Here is a 19,186-nt window from a genome sequence, read left to right on the forward strand (position 1 = left end):
CGAAATCAACCGCACATGTACTGTTTAAATGTTTAAACTTACCTGGAGTGTGTGTCCTTGCATTCCTACAATTCCTACTCTTTGTGTAAAGTGCAGAGTGCTCAGCTGTGATTCAGGAACAGTGGTTTCCAGTCCAGACATCAAAGCGTACACCAGCAGTCCCGGTTCGTAGGTATTCCCATTGAAGCAGAATTGGGAAATGCCTAAATCCTGGGAACCGGGGTGTCTTGTGGACTTGTTTTTTGAACAGCAGGCCTAGAGTTCAGCAATACCCCTTCTCATTCTTTGTTGAAGATAGAGGGTCTAATTTGAGGTATGAAACCATTTCTAATCTGTACTGGGCCTGTGGCCCTCATGGGTTGTTTACAAAAAGTGGAAAGTCAATGTGATTTCGTGCAACCATTTGCCACTGACCTTTCCAGTGGTGAAGTGTTTCCTGCTATGGTCCCCCTCCCCCTATAAAACATTTGTTGTGGCTGTGTTTTTTTTGACTGGGATAATAGGTGCTCTAAATGCATGTGCTTAGAATTCTCATATGAGACATGGGCATTACACTTTCCAGAAGTCAAAGGCCACGAATCTCGCGTAGATTAGCAACCCACCATTTTCAAATTTACTAAATACATTTACCCCGTGGTATTTCATGTCTAGTTTCTAAACATTTTCACACGGGTATTTTACCGCCAATAGATTATAATGATTCACTGCAAATAAATAAAGGGAAAATGCTGGCTTCTTCTATAGGTTATTACATGCATCGAGTATTTGTCTTGCATCTATCGTTTTCAAAGTAGTTTTTTTGTTTTGTTTTGTTTATTAGGGGGGATGGGAGGGGGTGTTTTTTGTTTTTTTTTCTTTCTCTTTTGTTGGTTATTGTAAAAGTACACGGAATTGCTGTTCTAGTTTGTGGTTTATACGGCCTACACACTGTAGGAATGTAGACATGGTTTGCCATTACCCCATTGCAACAATTTCTCCTTCACTTTAACATTATGTACAAAAGTTACCTTATTTAGTGGCTGGATGGATAACGTGTAAATTTAGTAAAAACAAATTATATAGTGTTTGTTCAACCAAAGAATTGTAAATATTCATTTTTTTGTTGTTTGAAAACGAAAATGCAAAAATAAGTGTTAGAGAGAATAAAACTAAACTTGATATATTTTTCAACGCATTGCAATCAAATAACTATGCGGCTAATCGGGATATTTCCATTTTGTTTTCTTATCATACTAGGTAGAGACCTCATTAAGGTATAATTCGATGTACTTAAATCCCTTTAAATAACCACAAAGAGAAACTATGAAACTGCTATCTTTATTTTAGCAGGGTTTATTTAGTAATGTGGGATGTGGAGGTTTTAACAAAAACATTGCAGAACATTTGGCCACAAAAGCCGTTTGATTTTTCTTCAAATTGTTGTCTAACATTTGCGCATGGAGATGAACTTAATAGATTGCAGAGACAGAGCCCCCCTGCCTTGTACAGCATTGGCATGTCTAGTAAATACCAGAACTAGTAATTGTTGTTTTCACTCTCTCATGACTGAAGTGTCTATACCAGCATGGCAGTCTGTTATGCTCCTGTTCCTTGTTATTGCGGGTACAATGGGCCAGTGTACACAATGCAGGCTATTGCCCAGTCTTGTCAGGCAGATGCTCTCGCTGTGAGAATATTTCGCTTTTCAGAGTCTCAGAGATTCTTGAAAGTTCCCATTGACTCCTTGAGTGAGTGATTGTCTATTGTCATTCTCTAATCGCTGCCCCTTGAGTGGCCTCAGACAGTGTAGTCTTATTCCATATGGGCCGAATGGTTCTTATCTGCCGTCACATTCTAAATATATCCAAATCCACCCCTATTACCTACACTGGGAAACCTGCTCGCAAGCGCTCACTCTAAATTTAGCCACTTGCAAGAGTTAATATTTCTGAATGGTCACCTTGGAGATAAGAGCACATTTTAACAGCTTACAAAATGTTACCCTTATTTTTTGGGGGTGGTTTTTATACGTGCTTGTTCTGACAAATGTCATGTGATTCTTTGCATGTTATGTGACCTGTGACCACTTGTGACCACTTGCATGTGCTTTTAGGGTTGTCCTCTAAAACACTTATTATAGCAAAATGTGATTAAAAATAGCTGACCCAGGGAAAATCTTCAGTAGTTTTAGCACAGTCTACAATTAAAGCATCAATGTCACCGTCTGGGGGGCTTTGCAGAGTTTGTGACATTGCCACTGAGTGTCCAGTTGCTGGTTCAGAGAAAGGTGAGTTTTACTTACCGGAACCTGCCCTTCACAGGCGCTGCCATCTTCTTCCGGCCGGTCCCCTTCAGCTGCAGTGCCAGAAGTCAACGTCACTGCTGTACTCTCGCGCAGAGTACAGCATTAAGGTCTATGGAGGATCCCACAACACCCTCTATAGCCAGAGCCAATTCCCTACAGCTGCCACTGGCGACGGCTGGGGGGGGGACTGACACTTCTAGACGCTCTGCCCAGTGTCCAGAAGTATCAGGCGCTGGAAAAATACAATGAATCTATTTCTAATGAAAAACATAAGTAGGAAGTTCTTTGTCTTATGTTTTTAGTAAGAAATGGATAATACATGGGAAAGTAGGAAAGAGGAAGAGATTTGGGGGTGCAGCTTAAAGATTACAGTTAACTGCAATGTGTTTTTTACTAAATAACCACGGTTGTAGAGCATCAGGGATATTGTGGGTCTGGATTAGTGGAAATACAATATGTGTGATATCCTCTCCCCTAACCATCAAGCTGCAGAGGTGATTAATCTAATCGTAGCTCATTCATAACAAGTTCCAGATCTGCTGCATAAATGGGGTACAGACCCTTACTTGCTATATGTCTCTCATTTCTTGTTCTGATTTGGTAATTGGGAATAAGTGAGATCAAGTCCATGATCTGTCAGTTTGCTAGAAATCTTCCCACCCATTCTAAATACTAACAACAAAAAAGGAAACAACGCCCATGTCCTTCAGGCTATATGGTCCCCCCCGTCCCCCCCCCCCCCAATTATATGTTTGGTAGTTTATCATATGAGAAGCAGGTGTCCCTTTCAATGGCTTTAATCTTTGAGGACAAAAATAAAGAGAGGCAATGTGGAGCAGTGGAGGGATTATTGCTAAAATAAGCAAGGGAATATAGTTGCTGCTTTTGTAGAATTTAAAAATAAGAATAGTACGTAGAAGCTTTCTGCCCGTGCACCTTGCAATTTATTTCATGACTGAATGCAATTTATGAAGAAAGAAATATAATGGGATTTAAACAGACTTTATCCCATTCAGCTTTCAAAAGACTTACCTGCACATGAATCGTGTGAAAGGTCAGAACAGGTTCTGTTTACACAGTCTCCCAACAAAGCCAGTTATTTACTCTCCAGTCTAGACAAGTGGTGAACCAAGTAGACTAGATGGAAGGCATGCTTCCTTAAGAAGATCATTTCATTAGACACCTGTGTCAGAGCTTACCTGCCTCTTGGTATATATACTGGACATCTCTGCTTATTATTTCTGCCTCGGATCGTCTTCTCAGACTCGTCTGACGTTTCCGAGACCAGCGAACTTGGAATGGGTTAGTAAAGGTAATCTGGGAATCACTGTACAATAATATGACTTGCATTTCCAGTCAAACCAAGTCCAAATGTTCATCTAGTTTTATTGCTCAGTAGAGGATGAATAATGCCAAACCGTGTATGAGTAACGCTGTGAAGGGATTCTGGAGACTTCATAAACCCATGAGGCTAATGGCCTAATGTCAAATGAACTGGCCTACAACCCTGAAATTGCATTAATTTGTGTGCATTTATTTATATTTTAAGGGCTAGGGTATCCTTTAATTTAAGGGCAACACCAAAACATGTATGCAGCATTAGTTCAGCTCCTCTCCAGATAATGATATGGTGGCAGAGGAGCTGGGGAGACAGAACTGAGCTGCTTTTCTCCCAAGCAATTCTCTGCAGTATTATTGTGACATAATGAAAGGGCTGAAAAAGGCAGCAGCCACAGGCATAACTCCCAACAACGTAAGACAGCCTAGGATATATACATCCCTGAGCTTAGTGACCCCCATGCTTCATGGTGTGGCCGACACAATATGCAGTATAGGATGTGAAAACATTATCTGCTTTTAATTAATGGACAGACTAAAATCTAGAACATACACAACACAATAGGAGAAGAGAAGCTCTATGACACAAACCATTATTAGAAATACTGGAACATTTTTCTGTATGTGGATCCTTTGAGGGTAGACCTGGGTTCTTGTGCAATCTGTTGGAAGATACGGTTCACCCTTGTAACATATTTTGATACCATTAATATCTAGCATTAAACTGGAGGTTGAAATGAAAGCCTAATTGCCATCTTCACTTAATATAAATGAAACATCACATGCTTATCTTTAATATTTCAACCAAGATTTTAGATTTTCACAGGACGCGTTTTCATATGCAATAAGACTACATGAGCCATACTACATTGCATTTAATAGAACGACCCATTTAATGTAGCTCTATTATTCGAATGTTTGTTAATGTTTGCAGTGCAATGTATATGTTAAGTTCGTTATCCTGGTGGTTTTGTTTAAATTTCTCTTTAGTTTGTTTTTAATATAGCTTAATACCTTTTTTTTTCTACCCCTCCATCAAAACCTGCAATGTTTCATTGTTTGTTCCAGAAATACCATTTGCATGTAAAGTCATAGGACTGGTATCAATGAGTTGTAGTCCAGCCATCCACTTTCCACTATAGATAACTGGTATATTAACTGCAATTCCCAGACACCAGTATAGTCACCAGAACAACTACAGCTTATTGTAGTTGTCGTTCTGGTGAGTAGAATCATTCCCATCATTCCCATCAGTAAACATTGTCTTTTCAGAGAAAATGCAGTGTATACATTAACTCCACTGGCCACTCCTCAGATGGCTGCTAGAGGTGCTTCCTGGGGCAGTGCTGCACAACGTGACTGACATTCAGTGTCTCCATCCCATGCATGCAGACACTGAACTTTCCAACTAGAGATGCATTGATTCAGGCAGGGGTCAAGTCCTGGGTAAAAAAGTGCAGGAACTCACCCAAGATCCACCCCCTCACCCCCTCACCCCAACAAAAATGATACGCTTGTATGCAGGGGCTGAGTAAGGGCACGGGGCTGAGGAGGGGGACAGGAGCTGAGGAAGAGGGACAGGAGCTTAGGAGGGGGGGCATGGGCTGAGGTAAGGGATAGGGGCTGAGGAAAGGGATAGGAACTGAGGGGCTGAGGAAAGGGATAGGAACTGAGGGGCTGAGGAGGGGGACAGGGGCTGACGAAGGGGGCAGGGACTTGAGGAGGCAGACAGGGACTTGAGGAGGCAGACAGGGACTTGAGGAGGGAGACAGGGACTTGAGGAGGGAGACAGGGACTTGAGGAGGGAGACAGGGACTTGAGGAGGGAGACAGGGACTTGAGGAGGGAGACAGGGACTTGAGGAGGCAGACAGGGACTTGAGGAGGCAGACAGGGACTTGAGGAGGGAGACAGGGACTTGAGGAGGGAGACAGGGACTTGAAGAGGGAGACAGGGACTTGAGGAGGGGGGCAGGAACTGAGGAGGGGGGCAGGAACTGAGGAGGGGGGCAGGAACTGAGGAGGGGGGCAGGAACTGAGGAGGGGGGCAGGAACTGGGTAAGGGGATAGGGCTTGAGGAGGGGGGCAGGGACTGGAGACAGGGACTAAGGAGGGAGACAGGGACTGAGGAGGGGGGACAGGGCCTTAAATAGGGGGACAGGGACTGAGGAGGGGGGACAGGGACTGAGGAGGGGGGACAGGGCCTTAAATAGGGGGACAGGGAATGAGGAGGGGGGACAGGGCCTTAAATATGGGGACAAGGACTGAGGGGGGGACAGGGACTGAGGAGGGGGGACAGGCCCTTAAATAGGGGGACAGGGACTCAGGAAAGAGACAGGCCTGAGGAGGGGACAGGGACTGAGTAAGGGGATAGGGCTTGAGGAGGGGGACAGGGACTGGGGAGGGGGGCAGGAACTGAGGAGGGGGGGACAGGGACTGAGGAAAGGGATAAAAAAAAAAAACCTAAAGTGCCTTTCCCCCCTCCCTGAGGCTTACCTTGGGCCAGGAGGGGTGGGACAGGATCTGGAACCTGCAGTCAGTGGAGTAAGCCGGCCTCTCCTCATGATGTCAGGAGGAGGGGGCGTGACTTCCTCTGCTCCCCAGCGGTCCTGTGAGAAGAGCAGAGAAAGTCACGCCCCCTCCTACTGACATCATCAGGAGAGGCCGGACGACTCCACTGACTGCAGGGGGAGAGGGGAGTTTAAAAATCCGTCCCCAGTCAGAGGCAGGGGATTCGGATTTGTGCTCCCCCTGCTCTGGCAGCCGCTTGTGCCAGCCCTGGGTCCTGCAGGACTAGTAATGGGAACGGCGTTCCTGCTGTGGAAAAAGTGCAGGAACGCCGTTCCCACGCGTTCCTGCAGGACTCGAGCCCTGGATTCAGGTCAACTCTATAAGGAGATGCTGATTGGTCAGGGCTGTGTTTGGCCTGTGCTGGCTCTGCCCCCTGGTCTGTCTTCATGACAGTCTATAGGGAAGCATTGTGATTGGCTCACAGAATCACATCAGGCATGCAGACAGGAGCAGAGCCAACAGCTGCAGACCTGAATACAAGTAAGATGTTACTATATTTAGGGGGACTAAATGGTGGTTTTAACACTACATAGTTAGGAATACATGTTTGTGTTCCTGACCCTATAGTGTTACTTTAATGAGATCAGCTCAGAAGTGCTCGGGAGACAACTATACACTTTAGGCCTAGCTTTCATAAAGTCGTATAAGGTTTTCAGCTTATTACAATGTCTTAGAAAAACATTTCAAATCCTTTATCTACAGCAGATCTGATTATTTAAACATTTTTTTTATTTTTTTTTAAACAAATTGTCTTCAGTTGAAAAGCTTATTCAAACAATTGTAAATCAAGGAGCTCACTGGAGTTCTGCAGTGATTTCAATATACCATCTATATAATGCATACAAATAGTGGGCCCAGCTCCAGCCTTGAATGTCCCTTTAATTTTGGACTTCTGTACATTTATATATAACATTGTTCATTATTAAATTAATGATATTATTTTGCTCAATTGTGATGCTCTCTAGTGGCTAATATTTGTAATTACAGCTTATTTGCCAAAAACCTATAAGCAGAAGCTGCTACATCTGCTCACAGGTTAATATATCTGGAAACTGGTAGAATTTAAGAGTCATCGCATGCTTTTCTAACATTTCCAGGTAAGTGAACAGACTGCGACTTTCTATGTTGCTACAATTAACTTTTCTTCTTTTAATTTAAAATTCTCTTTCTAGGTTTTCCAGCTTTTCGAACCTTTACATCAAATCGATTTTGCTTTGCAGCATCTGAAACAGGCAGAGGTGTATCACGATTACGGAATTATTCTGTAGTGGGCAATTTCATAATCTGAGCACATGTAGGAAAGGGGTAAAGTATCTCCTCTTAGGGATAGCTTCTGGCTTGCAGACACTGGCCTTTGTTAGAGATTAACAGTTTTAACATCCTCCCCAGTAATAATCTCTAGCGGAAGAGAAATTAAGTCATCCTCCACTTTTCACTTAAATTCTCTCAGTGTGAACCGACACTTAATTTTATGCTGAGATTTATATAAATAGTTAATTGCAGTGAAATGAAAACTGCCAAGTATAGTAGAATTCCAGGTTTTCCACATCCTCGTCTAAATGTTGGCTCTCGGTTCACTACAATTTGCATTTTATTGAATAAGCCCACTGTGCTAAATCCGAGTGCTCTGAATGGATCAGTAGAGCGAATTCTATTCTTTGACCAATTTATCGTCGAGATAACCAAGAGAATACTGTATTCCAGGCACTTTATGTTGCAGGGCTTCACAGCTTTTCCTTACTTCATATTAGATACTGTGATTAGAATATACCTATAGAAAATGGATTAAAGGAACACTCCAGTAATTTTTTTTTTTTTTTAATAAATCGAAATAAAAGTTATGGTGCCTGGGCGAACTTTTACCTCCATGGATTAAACTGTTCTCTGCAGCTCGCCAATGATCAACTCACAACATGACCAAAACACTGTTAGAAATTTGAGGGGTGTTAGAGTCCACTAAGAAACTTTTTGTTCTCTCTGTTGACTACCTCAAGGAACATTTCCCAGGATTTCCATGGTGCGCACACTCGAGGAACATTATTTTCAAACTATAACAGAATACTTTTCCAGATGATTGATATAACCCCCTGGACAAACTTATGGACCTCTAGCCCTGCTTTCTATTCCATATAAAAATTATATGCATGCTTGCGATACACCCCTGATCATGGTCCATTGGGATCTGGGATAGTAGAGGGTGCAATTTCCTAATTTCAGAAGATATCCTAGCTGACCATTAAACCCAGAGTCTCTTACTCCCCATGGTTTCCTATAAAAAAAGGTTCCTGAAAACCACACATTATGCTCATTATTACCCTCACAGACTGCATCAAATGTCTAGGAAAGACACATCGACTTGTTTCAAATGAACACATACAAAAGCAGACCTATGTCACCTTCTGTTGGAGCGCCCCTCGATTAAAACCTTTTGGACACTAATAACAGGCCCCCTTACTGCTCAATCCTTGTTTGCTGTTGTTAGGGCCCCTACCAGATATCCCTATACCTCACAAACTAACAACTATTATTACAGCAGTGGGATGTAAAACAATCCTTCAGGTCTGAAACCTGCCAGGTACACCAGCCTTGCAACTATTCTTAAAGGGACTCTCCAGTGCCAGGAAAACAAATCCGTTTTCCTGGCACTACAGAATCCTGCAGTGCCCCCATCCCATGTTGCTGAAGGGGACACTTACCTGAATACAGTGCCGATGTCCATCGGTGCTTGGTCAGGCTTCGCCCACGCTCCTCCCCCGCCATCAGCCGGCAGGGAAGACCTAATGCGCAAACCGCAATAATTACACTTGCAGGGTTATGGGAGTTGGCACCCAGACCACTCCAATGGGCAGAAGTGGTCTGGGTGCCTGGAGTGTCCCTTTAATCAAACTATTTTCTATTCAGAATGGACTGGCTAAATGCCTTAGCCTACAAGGAAATTCTAGTAATAATAAAAAGTTCCTTCAGACATGGGAATCTTACATCCTTACTTGTGACACATTTGTTTTAATCTTAAATTAGGGCAATGCTGGAGTACACAACATGGTTCTCAGAGGAGCTGATCGTGACCTTTTACGAAATATGTCTAAGAATATCAATCATATCTTTGGACATGACCTTTTTTAAATGTGGTGGATGGGCAGAGGAATCTTGTGAACTGGTAACTTTGCATAGTTTTAAAGACACATTTTAAGTTTTATAGTTCTGTTAATTTGCCATGTGACCCCTTTCTCGATTCTAAATGATCAACCCACATCCAAGGAACAAGAGGAACTTCTCCCAAGTTCTGCTACCCCAAATGGGAAACCTATTCTCTCCCCCAAGAGTTTGGTTTCAAGGCTACTGTAGCATTGTCCAGTTTATCTGAGATGTAGGATATTTAGTTTTTTTGTTCTTATATCCATATTGTGGAAATTCTTTTAATGGATTACAAATTAAGGAGTCGTTTATCCTGTGTTGGCATTCTGTACATATTACATAAAATAAAGTGATTTCTAGACCCACAACCATTTACTCAAGACAGAATTTCAAACTATGAAAGCAGACTATATTACTATTTATATAGCGCACTGTACATAAGGCATACAAGTGAATTCAACAACATAAGTTTGACTTACAGTAAGTATGGGTTCTGCTCAAATAAGCTTACAATCAAATGAAATTCAGTAAACACTGCGTAAAAATCAGTGGTAGAGTAAATTAAATTCAAAGTCAAATGAACTGCATGTGCATTGGTAGCATTGTCTGTAAACAGTTCAGGGAAGGTACTGGGTCTTACGGGGACAGTCTGAGCTGGGGCCAGACCATCAAGGAGCACGTTTCAATAGTCAAGGTGTGAGATAAGCAGTTTAATTGTATCAGGTGCTAAGAAGCAGCAGGATTTGGAGATGTGGGGAGTGAGAGATTGGAATTAAAGAGTAACTTTAAAGGAGAACTTTCAATCCCTTAAAATCAGTCTGATCCATGCAGCTTTAATCCACATCTCTGTGCACATTTATATCGGAGAAACAAAGAATGGGACCGCAGATAAGAACCATTCGGCCCATCTAGTCTGCCCAATTTTCTAAATCCTTTCCTTATCTTATAGTTAGGATAGCCTTATGCCTATCCCACACATGCTTATCCTTTACTGTGTTAACCTCTAACACTTCAGCTGGAAGGTTATTCCATGTATCCACTACCCTCTCAGTAAAGTAATACTTCCTGATATTATTTTTAAACCTTTGCCCCTCTAAGACTATGTCCTCTTGTTGTGGTAGTTTTTCGTCTTTTAAATTTAGTCCGCTCCTTTACTGTGTTAATTCCATTTTTTTATTTTAATGTTACATAAAGGGAATCAACACAGTAAAGGAGGAGACTAAATTTAAAAGAAGAAAAAACACAACAAGAGGACATAGTCTTAAATTCGAGGGGCAAAGGTTTAAAAATACTATCAGGAAGTATTACTTTACTGAGAGGGTAGTGGAGGTTTTTACTATCACTCCAGTGGCCACTCAAGTGTAAGCTCAACTGCCACATCAAGGCAAACTTCTTCGGTAAGTCTAGCACTAACAATTCACATTGCTTCTTTCAGCTTCAGGTAAAACATTTTAGTTAAGGAGACAGATGGGTATCTTTCTAAACCTCTACATGCTTATTAACCCTTAATAGGGAGCACATGGGGTGGGCGGCAGCATTGTAACATAACTGTGCAATATAAAGGCAAATACAAAGCAAAACTAAGTCCTGCGCTCAAACTCCCGCTACTCCTGGGCGGCAGCAATGACTACAATACACATCAGCCCCAATACATACAATAAAACCCAAAGATTATTGTTTTCTAAATACTTTAAGTTCTATATTTAGTTCCCCAATGCCTACTTGAGGTGGGTGGGTTAATATTTGTCCATATAAGAACGTTTGAGTCAAAGTACTTGTATGTCTCGTGCAAACATTGTACAGTCTTCAATAATCTCACTACCTGTCTGAATTAAAATCAATACAGTGAGGTACATCATCTCTGCTCGAGGGATCCAAAACATCTGAAAGGCCACCGTCATTACATATTACATTTAAATGGATTAACCTTTTGGTCTATGTTAATTAAAGGGACACTTTAGTCACCTGAACAACTTTAGCTCAATGAAGCAGTTTTGGTGTATAGAACATGCCCCTGCAGCCTCACTGCTCAATCCTCTGCCATTTAGGAGTTAAATCCCTTTGTTTATGAACCCTAGTCACACCTCCCTGCATGTGACTTGCACAACATTCCATAAACACTTCCTGTAAAGAGAGCCCTATTTAGGCTTTCTTTATTGCAAGTTCTGTTTAATTAAGATTTTCTTAACCCTGCTATGTTAATAGCTTGCTAGACCCTGCAAGAGCCTCCTGTATGTGATTAAAGTTTAATTTAGAGATTGAGATACAATTATTTAAGGTAAATTACATCTGTTTGAAAGTGAAACCAGTTTTTTTTTTTTCATGCAGGCTCTGTCAGTCATAGCCAGGGGAGGTGTGGCTAGGGCTGCATAAACAGAAACAAAGTGATTTAACTCCTAAATGTCAGAGAATTGAGCAGTGAAATTGCAGGGGAATGGTCTATACACTAAATCTATACACTGCTTTATTTAGCTAAAGTAATTTAGGTGACTATAGTGTTCCTTTAAATTAGGACAAAAATCATTAGCTTTGCTCCATTCAATACAATTCACTAAACCAACCTTTTGTGTTAAACAAGTTTCTAAATTATGTTTTGTGAGATTATAAAATCAATTTAACCAGACCCCACTAACACAGGAATCATGCATACACATTCCTTTTTTTACAACAGTGGGGAAATTGCTATTAACGTTACAGTTAAAAGCGATAATGCTTAATACATGCATAGGCTCTTAGTAGTGATCAGATAACGGAATGTTGATACTTGCACATTAATCCAGCAGCCAACAGTAAGAGTGAATCACTAGAGCCATCTAGTGGCCAGGTATTGTGATTACAGTTCTTACATTCATGAACTAGGATATATAGCCCGCAATATATTTTCTGCGTTCCTACCTCTAACCCAGCACCTCCCATTAATTACATGGACTGCTAGGGTGATGTATACTGCCAATAAATATATTTGTGTTCTTGAATATTTTTACTTTTTGAACTTCGTAAAAGGATTTTTTTTCTGTCCTATAATTTGCAATCTCCTGTCTATTTTGCGCTCATTTTGCTTTTATAAAACTATGCTAAGAATTAATTTAAGGAGTGCTCTTCTTGAGTGTGGTACCTTCCGTTCCAGGAGCCACGTTCTCTCCATCCTCTACCCCCACAGCAGCCAAGGTGGGTGATCATTCTCTGCTTGTTATAGCACATTATGGGAAGGTATAAATCAGATGGAGCAATCCCATTATGTGGTTCTGGTTACAATTGCTTTGCAAATGTTCTTAAATAAAATTGTTCAGATATTTGGAACCCTGCAGAGTATACACCGTGGGCTTTATTTAGTAAACAGGGAAAGGTGATGACTTGGAAACTGAATTGCAAAATTTAGACCAAAAAAAAAAAAAAGTAAAAAATCTTATACTACAGCCAAGTGGGAATTTTTGATCTAGATTAGCTGGAGCCTAAATGATGCAATTTTGTTTTCAGTTCAACTTCCGTATTCAATGAATAAACCTCTGTAATAATAACAATCAACTTTAACTTCCAGATACAACATGATGTAAAAAATACAGCACCCCACCTTCATTTCTTGAGAATTCGAGGTTACTGTGTACAAAATTATCATAAATTAAAAGTGTCACTCTAAGCACCATCACAACTCTGCATTACAATACCCCGTGTTGACCCTCAGCTCTAATACTCCAATTTAAACAAGTCACAGGAAGTCTAGCACTCTCAGTGCTGTAAATAAGCCCAGAATAACACAACTTGAGCTGTGGCATGGTTCTGCCAAGAACTGAACATAGTCCAATTCAACAGTGAACTGGGCACTGTGATAGGTCTGGAGCTGCGATTTGGCTGCTGTTAGTTTTCAGAGCAGTTTGGGGGTGCTCCTGGGGGATTAATGACTGGTCCCGGAAACTCCTGCACCACAGAGGGTTATTGGATTGACCCTATAGACCTGAATGAGAGGCTCCTGTTTGGAGGTCTTTATCTGCAGGCAGACACAAACAGTGATTCGTTTGGAATGTCTAATAGGAGTATATATATTTTGCATTCAAAGGATAGGTGGTCACTTTTATCCCGTAGATTCGCTACAAAGTGTCCATCCTATTATACGTATAGCATTATAAAGACTGCTCTCTTTATTTACATTGAATAAAGGATTTATAGCGAACGTGAATTGTGATGCTGTGATTGGCTGATTATGTCACATGCTTCCAGCAATGTTTTATTCCATTTTAATGCAATTCATAGGCAGCCACATTTATTAAAAGAATAGTTTAGGTGACAGGTCTACTTTAACCCTTCTCATACCACGGCAACTGGCAGATATTTGCATCCAATAAGATGATCCAACCCTGCAGGATTCTATAATGAATAAGTTTATTGTCTTACAAAAATCATTGTCTAGAAATATGAGATATATGGGGGGTGAGGGGTGGGGACATGAATGAGGGGTTCTGGTAGTGGTGGTGGGGAGGCAATTTCGGCCAATAGGGAGACAGCAGCTCTTATGCTTAAAAACAAAAATAAAATAATAATATATATAATAATAATGAACATAGACAAGTATGCACAGAGAGAAGAGAACCTTTTATAAACTATTTAACCCTTGCAGTGCCAGAGGAGTGGCGCTCAAGCACATCCACCTAGCGCAGAAAAGGTTTGAAGAAATGTAAAAAAAAAAAACACAATAATAATAATTATAATAAAAAAAAAACAACAAAAAAAATAACTATTATTTCCAGCACATGAGCATGTGTTCAGGATAATACTGACTGATGGATGTTCAGATTTTTTATACATGATATAAAGCACAATGAAATCACATTAAAATCTGCAGGGGGGTGTAGAGATATGTCAATATTTTTTAATATTCTCAATTTTCTAAGTGTCTAAGGCACCATTTTTGTCTTAAATGTATACGGATTCTTTCCCCTTCCGGTTATGGAATAGGAACAGTTTGATTTCCATAATTTTAAGGATCGTGCTACTCCCCTAGTTAACTTGACGGCTGACTAATTTTAACCCTCTCACCGCCACAGACAAGCAACAGCTTTCAGGAAAGTTATAGCGGGCAGCTCCTCGATATACAGTCTCTGTGCCCCTGGGTCCCTGTCCTAGCTCCTTCCTTAGGGAGGACATGGGTGAGAAAAATCCCCACGGGTGTGATTCACAGTTTAGTGTTGCAGATCTAGAATTACCATAGATTAGAGCTGGGACGAGGGGCGCACAGCTGCTCCCAATGCAAAATAGGTGAGGTTTGTACCAACTATAACATGCAAGGGGAGGAGTATATAACACCCTCCCTCTGCCCCCCCCCCTCTGCAGTCTCAGTCCATTGCCCACAGGAGACGGGGACAAAGAATTTTGTTTCTATTTTTCCACATGATGCTAAAAAAATAAAGCAAAGAAGAATAAAAAATGTCTTAAGATTGATGTAAAACAGATGCAAGTAACAGAATATTGAACCCCTCTGATGTTGTTCGAGAATATGGGGGTGAAGGAGGGACTAGGGCTGCAAACCACATCCCTGCAGAAATTAAATGTAGTTTCAGCAGGAACGTGGTTCAAAAGATTTGTATTTTAGCGTTAAAATAAAAAAAACCAAAAAAAACCACTTTAAAGCACTTTAGCCTGCGAGGAGAGGCTCCCCTCCGGACACCCAGGATGTCTGTGCGGACGTGCTTCGGTGTGCAGTTATCTGCCCCTGGTTCCTGGTCCCTCTGCATGGGGCAGAGGAATGCTGTAGGTGGGAGATCATTCAGCCGGGGTAGGGACAGGAGCAGGAGCAGGGGCAGGAGTCTCGTTGACCTCAGGTGGTTTAGTCTCCAGCTCGTCATCAGAGAGATCCAAGGAAGTGCCCTCTATCTGAAGCTGTCGGCGGCCGGAGCGACTGGAGCTGGAAGAGAAGGAAATCGGTCCTCCTCTCCTGTTGGAAAAAAAAAAAAAAAGGTGAGGCAGATGGCACACACGCTATACCATCTGTTGAGTGTGTGCACGTATGTATGTTTTATTCACTAAACCTTGCATTGTATTAAAACTTAATTGCAAGAATTTCTGAGGTGAGTGTTAAAAACCTTACCTTAGTTGAAGAATTGGCACTAATGTCCAGCACAGACTTACTTGTTGTGGACCAACTATGAATAAGTGATCCTCTATGTGATTGGCCAATCTACAGCTTTTCATAGACTTGCAACTAGCCGTTGATTTAGCCAAATTTTACTAGTATGGAAATTTTTACCTAACAAGTTTATTTCATTTATATATCCGCAAGGTCGAAACATTGTGTTACTTTGGGCTTTAATAAATTTGAACCATCTTTGTACCTGATGGAAGTTAGGAATTGACTGATCACACACACCATATCTATATCAAGCTGGTCAAAGACCATCAACCTCCACTTACCTCAGACGATTCTTGAGAGTGGACACTTCCCGGACCAAAACCTCATTGGCTTCTGAAGAGTCATCGAGCTCTCGTTGCAGCTTGCGCCGGGAGGCATTGGCGCGAGTTGCCTCCTCTTCTGCTTCCTCCAGCTGCCTCTTCAGCTGTTTCATTCGAGTGTTGGCTTTCTCCATCTGTGGAGAAGACAGCGTGTACAACGTGTTTATATACAGAGCTGGCAGAACACACATTACATACACAGATTGGAACATAAATTAAAGTCGGGTATTGTACCTGCTCCTTGTACTGGTCAGCGTGTCTGCGCTCATCCTCCACCTGCATGAAAACCTCCTTCAGCTTCTTCTCTGTCCGGCGAACTAACTTGTTAGAAGCTGCTCGTTCCCTGAGAACGGAGAAGGATATATGTCGAACCGTTGGCAATTTACAGTGCACTGTAGCGACTGACTATTCTTAAATGTGAAGAGTTGAATTAAAAGGTGCATAGTGTGTACACCTGGTAAATAATTATGGTATTCGGAAAAGATTAAGACTTTTTAAAGGCACAGAGTTCCCAAAACACTACCAATGGGGGAGTGTTTTGACAAACTTGTAAAGTTTCCTTTTATGCATTGTATTGTAGTCATGCTAACATGCAGTCTAAAATCACTTCAGCTAATCCATAAAACCATAGTTTTCCATTTCAGTCTCCAGTTCTGGATTGCCATGGCATGCTAGTTAAGCTCATGAAACCCTTAACCCCCAATCCCCTAGATTGCTCACTTTGCCTCCTGCTCCAGCTGCTCCTCCAGCTGACCAATCTTGGACTCCAGGGTGGCAATGGTTGCTTTAAACTTTGACTTGACGGAGCCTTCGAGTTCCTGTAGTTTGGCCTTTAGCTCCTTGTTCTGCCTCTCCAGTTGTTGTCGTGCATTTTCACTCTTTTGGGCAGAGCTCCTCTCTCCAGCCAGCTCTGAATTCAATGTGTCCACCTGGTAAATCAAGAAGAGGAAGAGTAGGTCAGCTAGAACTTGTAACGTCCTAACTGTAGAACTGCTCAATGGCACCAGTGACATCAGGTGTCTCTACTGGGTCCCTTTATGTGTATTCCTTGACGGTGCTTGGGTATGGGTATTTTTTTAACTCTGAGTTATTAACCACTTCTAGATTTCACAGAGGAAAAACGCCATATAGTGTCAAAACCCTTTTTGTTACCAAAACACTAATTAATGTTAGGTTTGTTTGCATGCTTTGATGAGTCCCTGTCCAGCAGACTTAAAGGACCACTCTAGTGCCAGGAAACCATACTCGTTTTCCTGGCACTAGAGTGCCCTGAGGGTGCCCCCACCCTCAGGGACCCCCTCCCGCCCGGCTCTGGAAAGGGGAAAAGGGTTAAAACTTACCTTTTTCCAGCGCTGGGCGGAGAGCTCTCCTCCTCCTCTCCGCCTCCGTTCCTCCCCGTCGGCTGAATGCGCATGCGTGGCAAGAGCTGCGCGCGCATTCAGCCGGTCGCATAGGAAAGCATTTACAATGCTTTCCTATGGACGCTTGCGTGCTCTCACTGTGATTTTCACAGTGAGAATCACGCAAGCGCCTCTAGCGGCTGTCAGTGAGACAGCCACTAGAGGAAAAAGGGGAAGGCTTAACTAATTGATAAACATAGCAGTTTCTCTGAAACTGCTATGTTTATAAAAAAATTAGTTAACCCTAGCTGGACCTGGCACCCAGACCACCTCATTAAGCTGAAGTGGTCTGGGTGCCTAGAGTGGTCCTTTAACATTTCTACAAACGTCCCATTATTATTATTAGTTTTTATATAGCTCCAACTTATATCCCAGTGCTTTGTAGTTTATGTATGTACCAACTGCCTGAAACAGCAGCTAATTGCCCTGAATGTTACAAAAGCAACTCTTCTATTGATTCCAAATCTGAAACTGCCAAACGTGCAGTGGAACGAACATGACCTATAAAATGAAATTTCACAGAGAGCTATTGGTCTACAAATTTGAACTGAATATATTCTAGAAACCAATCAAACACATGGGCAAAACCGGTACAACACCAATGACAGTATTTTTGTTTCTACCCACAGCAGATTTCAAAGCACACCTTGGATAGATGGTAGCTCTGTGGCCAACTCACCTGCAGGGTGGTTTTACGGAACCGGTCATTGAGAAGTTCCATATTGCTTTGCTCTTCCTCAAGTTCCTCTTCAAGCTGGGCAATTCTAGCTTCCAGACGTCTTTTCTCATCCAGGAGAGCAGATCTGGCAATCAAATTCAAGACCCGGTAAATAAATGCTATAACGCACACCATCAGCCAAACCTCACACTAATCCCTAAAACCATTCTGTGCCACCTCCTTCCATGCCTCCAGCTGGCGACGTGACACTACAGCAACCCTTGACACAAAAAGACCAAGACGAAATTGATCAAGTAACATAGGTCAAGTTTCATACTCACTTTCCTGACGTACTGTTTGAGATCTCATCTGCAAGCTCGTCTCTCTCCTGCTCTGCGTGACGACGACCACGTTCAGAAGCTGCCAGTTCCTTCGGGGTGGAAAGATTAGTTTTGGTTACACGCACATAATGAAAATGTGGTTGTATCACTCTGCCCAGTGACAGACACTATGCTCTGGTTCCAATAGGATAATCAGCACATACTCAAGTAATGTTAAATCCTGCATACAGTTCTACAATCTGCTCAACTTAACGGTCAGGTAATGTTCAAGTTAAAACCTTGTGATGTTAGAACTGTAAACCCGAAGCAAAGAACTATATTACACATAAAACAGGAAAAAAAATCCTTTTTCATTTTTTGTAAAGAGAAACAGACGTGTGTAACCACCAGTGTGCTTTCTTCGTGACACATAACCAATCATGGAATACATATGTAAAAAAATAAAATACAAGTCAGAACTCGAAAGTGCCAGAATCTGAGCTGGAGCCTAGAAAGGTCTTTCTGCTTCACTACATGTTCTTCATACATTGTTTTCCCGTATTAGATGGTTTATCTGCAAATAGATCATGTCATTGTGGCCCACAAGATTACTTTGATGTAGTGAAATGATGGGGTTGCATTTTATCACTCTGATCTATGTACCCTGGAATAACCTGCTTGATCAATCAGTGAGTCCCTCCTTGTAAGACTTCTCTCACCCAATAAATGGGTCTCTATCAACCTGTAGCACTCCACTCACCACATTCTGGGTCACCAACACTGTAGGTGACCACTCACCCAATAGTTGGTTTCCCCGCCTGTAGACCTCAACTAACTTCTCTCTACGGGTTTAACACATGTGGGCTCACGCATACCTCTTGCAGCTGGAGAATTTCTGCTTCCAAACTCTTCAGCTTCTTCTCATTCTCTTTGGACTGTGCAAAGATATCATCTCGTGATGCCCGGGCATCCTCAAGCTCCCGTTGGTAATCCTTCATTTGGGCCTGTTCATAGAGAAGACCAAGTGAGGCTATTATTTCTT

The 19,186-nt window shown here is 42.0% G+C and overlaps 1 protein-coding gene across 5 annotated transcripts in view; it reads right to left on the reverse strand.

Moving 5' to 3' along the window:
- Positions 1 to 14,236: 14,236 nt before the first annotated feature.
- MYH10 (myosin heavy chain 10) overlaps positions 14,237 to 19,186 on the reverse strand; it is a 93,692-nt gene continuing 88,742 nt past the window's right edge. For all 5 annotated transcript variants that reach the window (XM_063456018.1, XM_063456020.1, XM_063456017.1 and 2 more), the window contains 7 exons: positions 19,020 to 19,148; positions 18,166 to 18,254; positions 17,846 to 17,969; positions 16,487 to 16,695; positions 16,001 to 16,109; positions 15,728 to 15,900; positions 14,237 to 15,251 (listed from right to left, as the gene is read on the reverse strand). In XM_063456018.1, coding sequence (XP_063312088.1) covers positions 15,080 to 15,251; positions 15,728 to 15,900; positions 16,001 to 16,109; positions 16,487 to 16,695; positions 17,846 to 17,969; positions 18,166 to 18,254; positions 19,020 to 19,148 — 1,005 coding nt within the window. In that variant the 3' untranslated portion in view covers positions 14,237 to 15,079. The remainder of the gene's footprint in view (positions 15,252 to 15,727; positions 15,901 to 16,000; positions 16,110 to 16,486; positions 16,696 to 17,845; positions 17,970 to 18,165; positions 18,255 to 19,019; positions 19,149 to 19,186) is intronic.

This window comes from Pelobates fuscus, chromosome 5 (assembly GCF_036172605.1).
Source record: "Pelobates fuscus isolate aPelFus1 chromosome 5, aPelFus1.pri, whole genome shotgun sequence".
Classification (NCBI taxonomy): domain Eukaryota; kingdom Metazoa; phylum Chordata; class Amphibia; order Anura; family Pelobatidae; genus Pelobates; species Pelobates fuscus.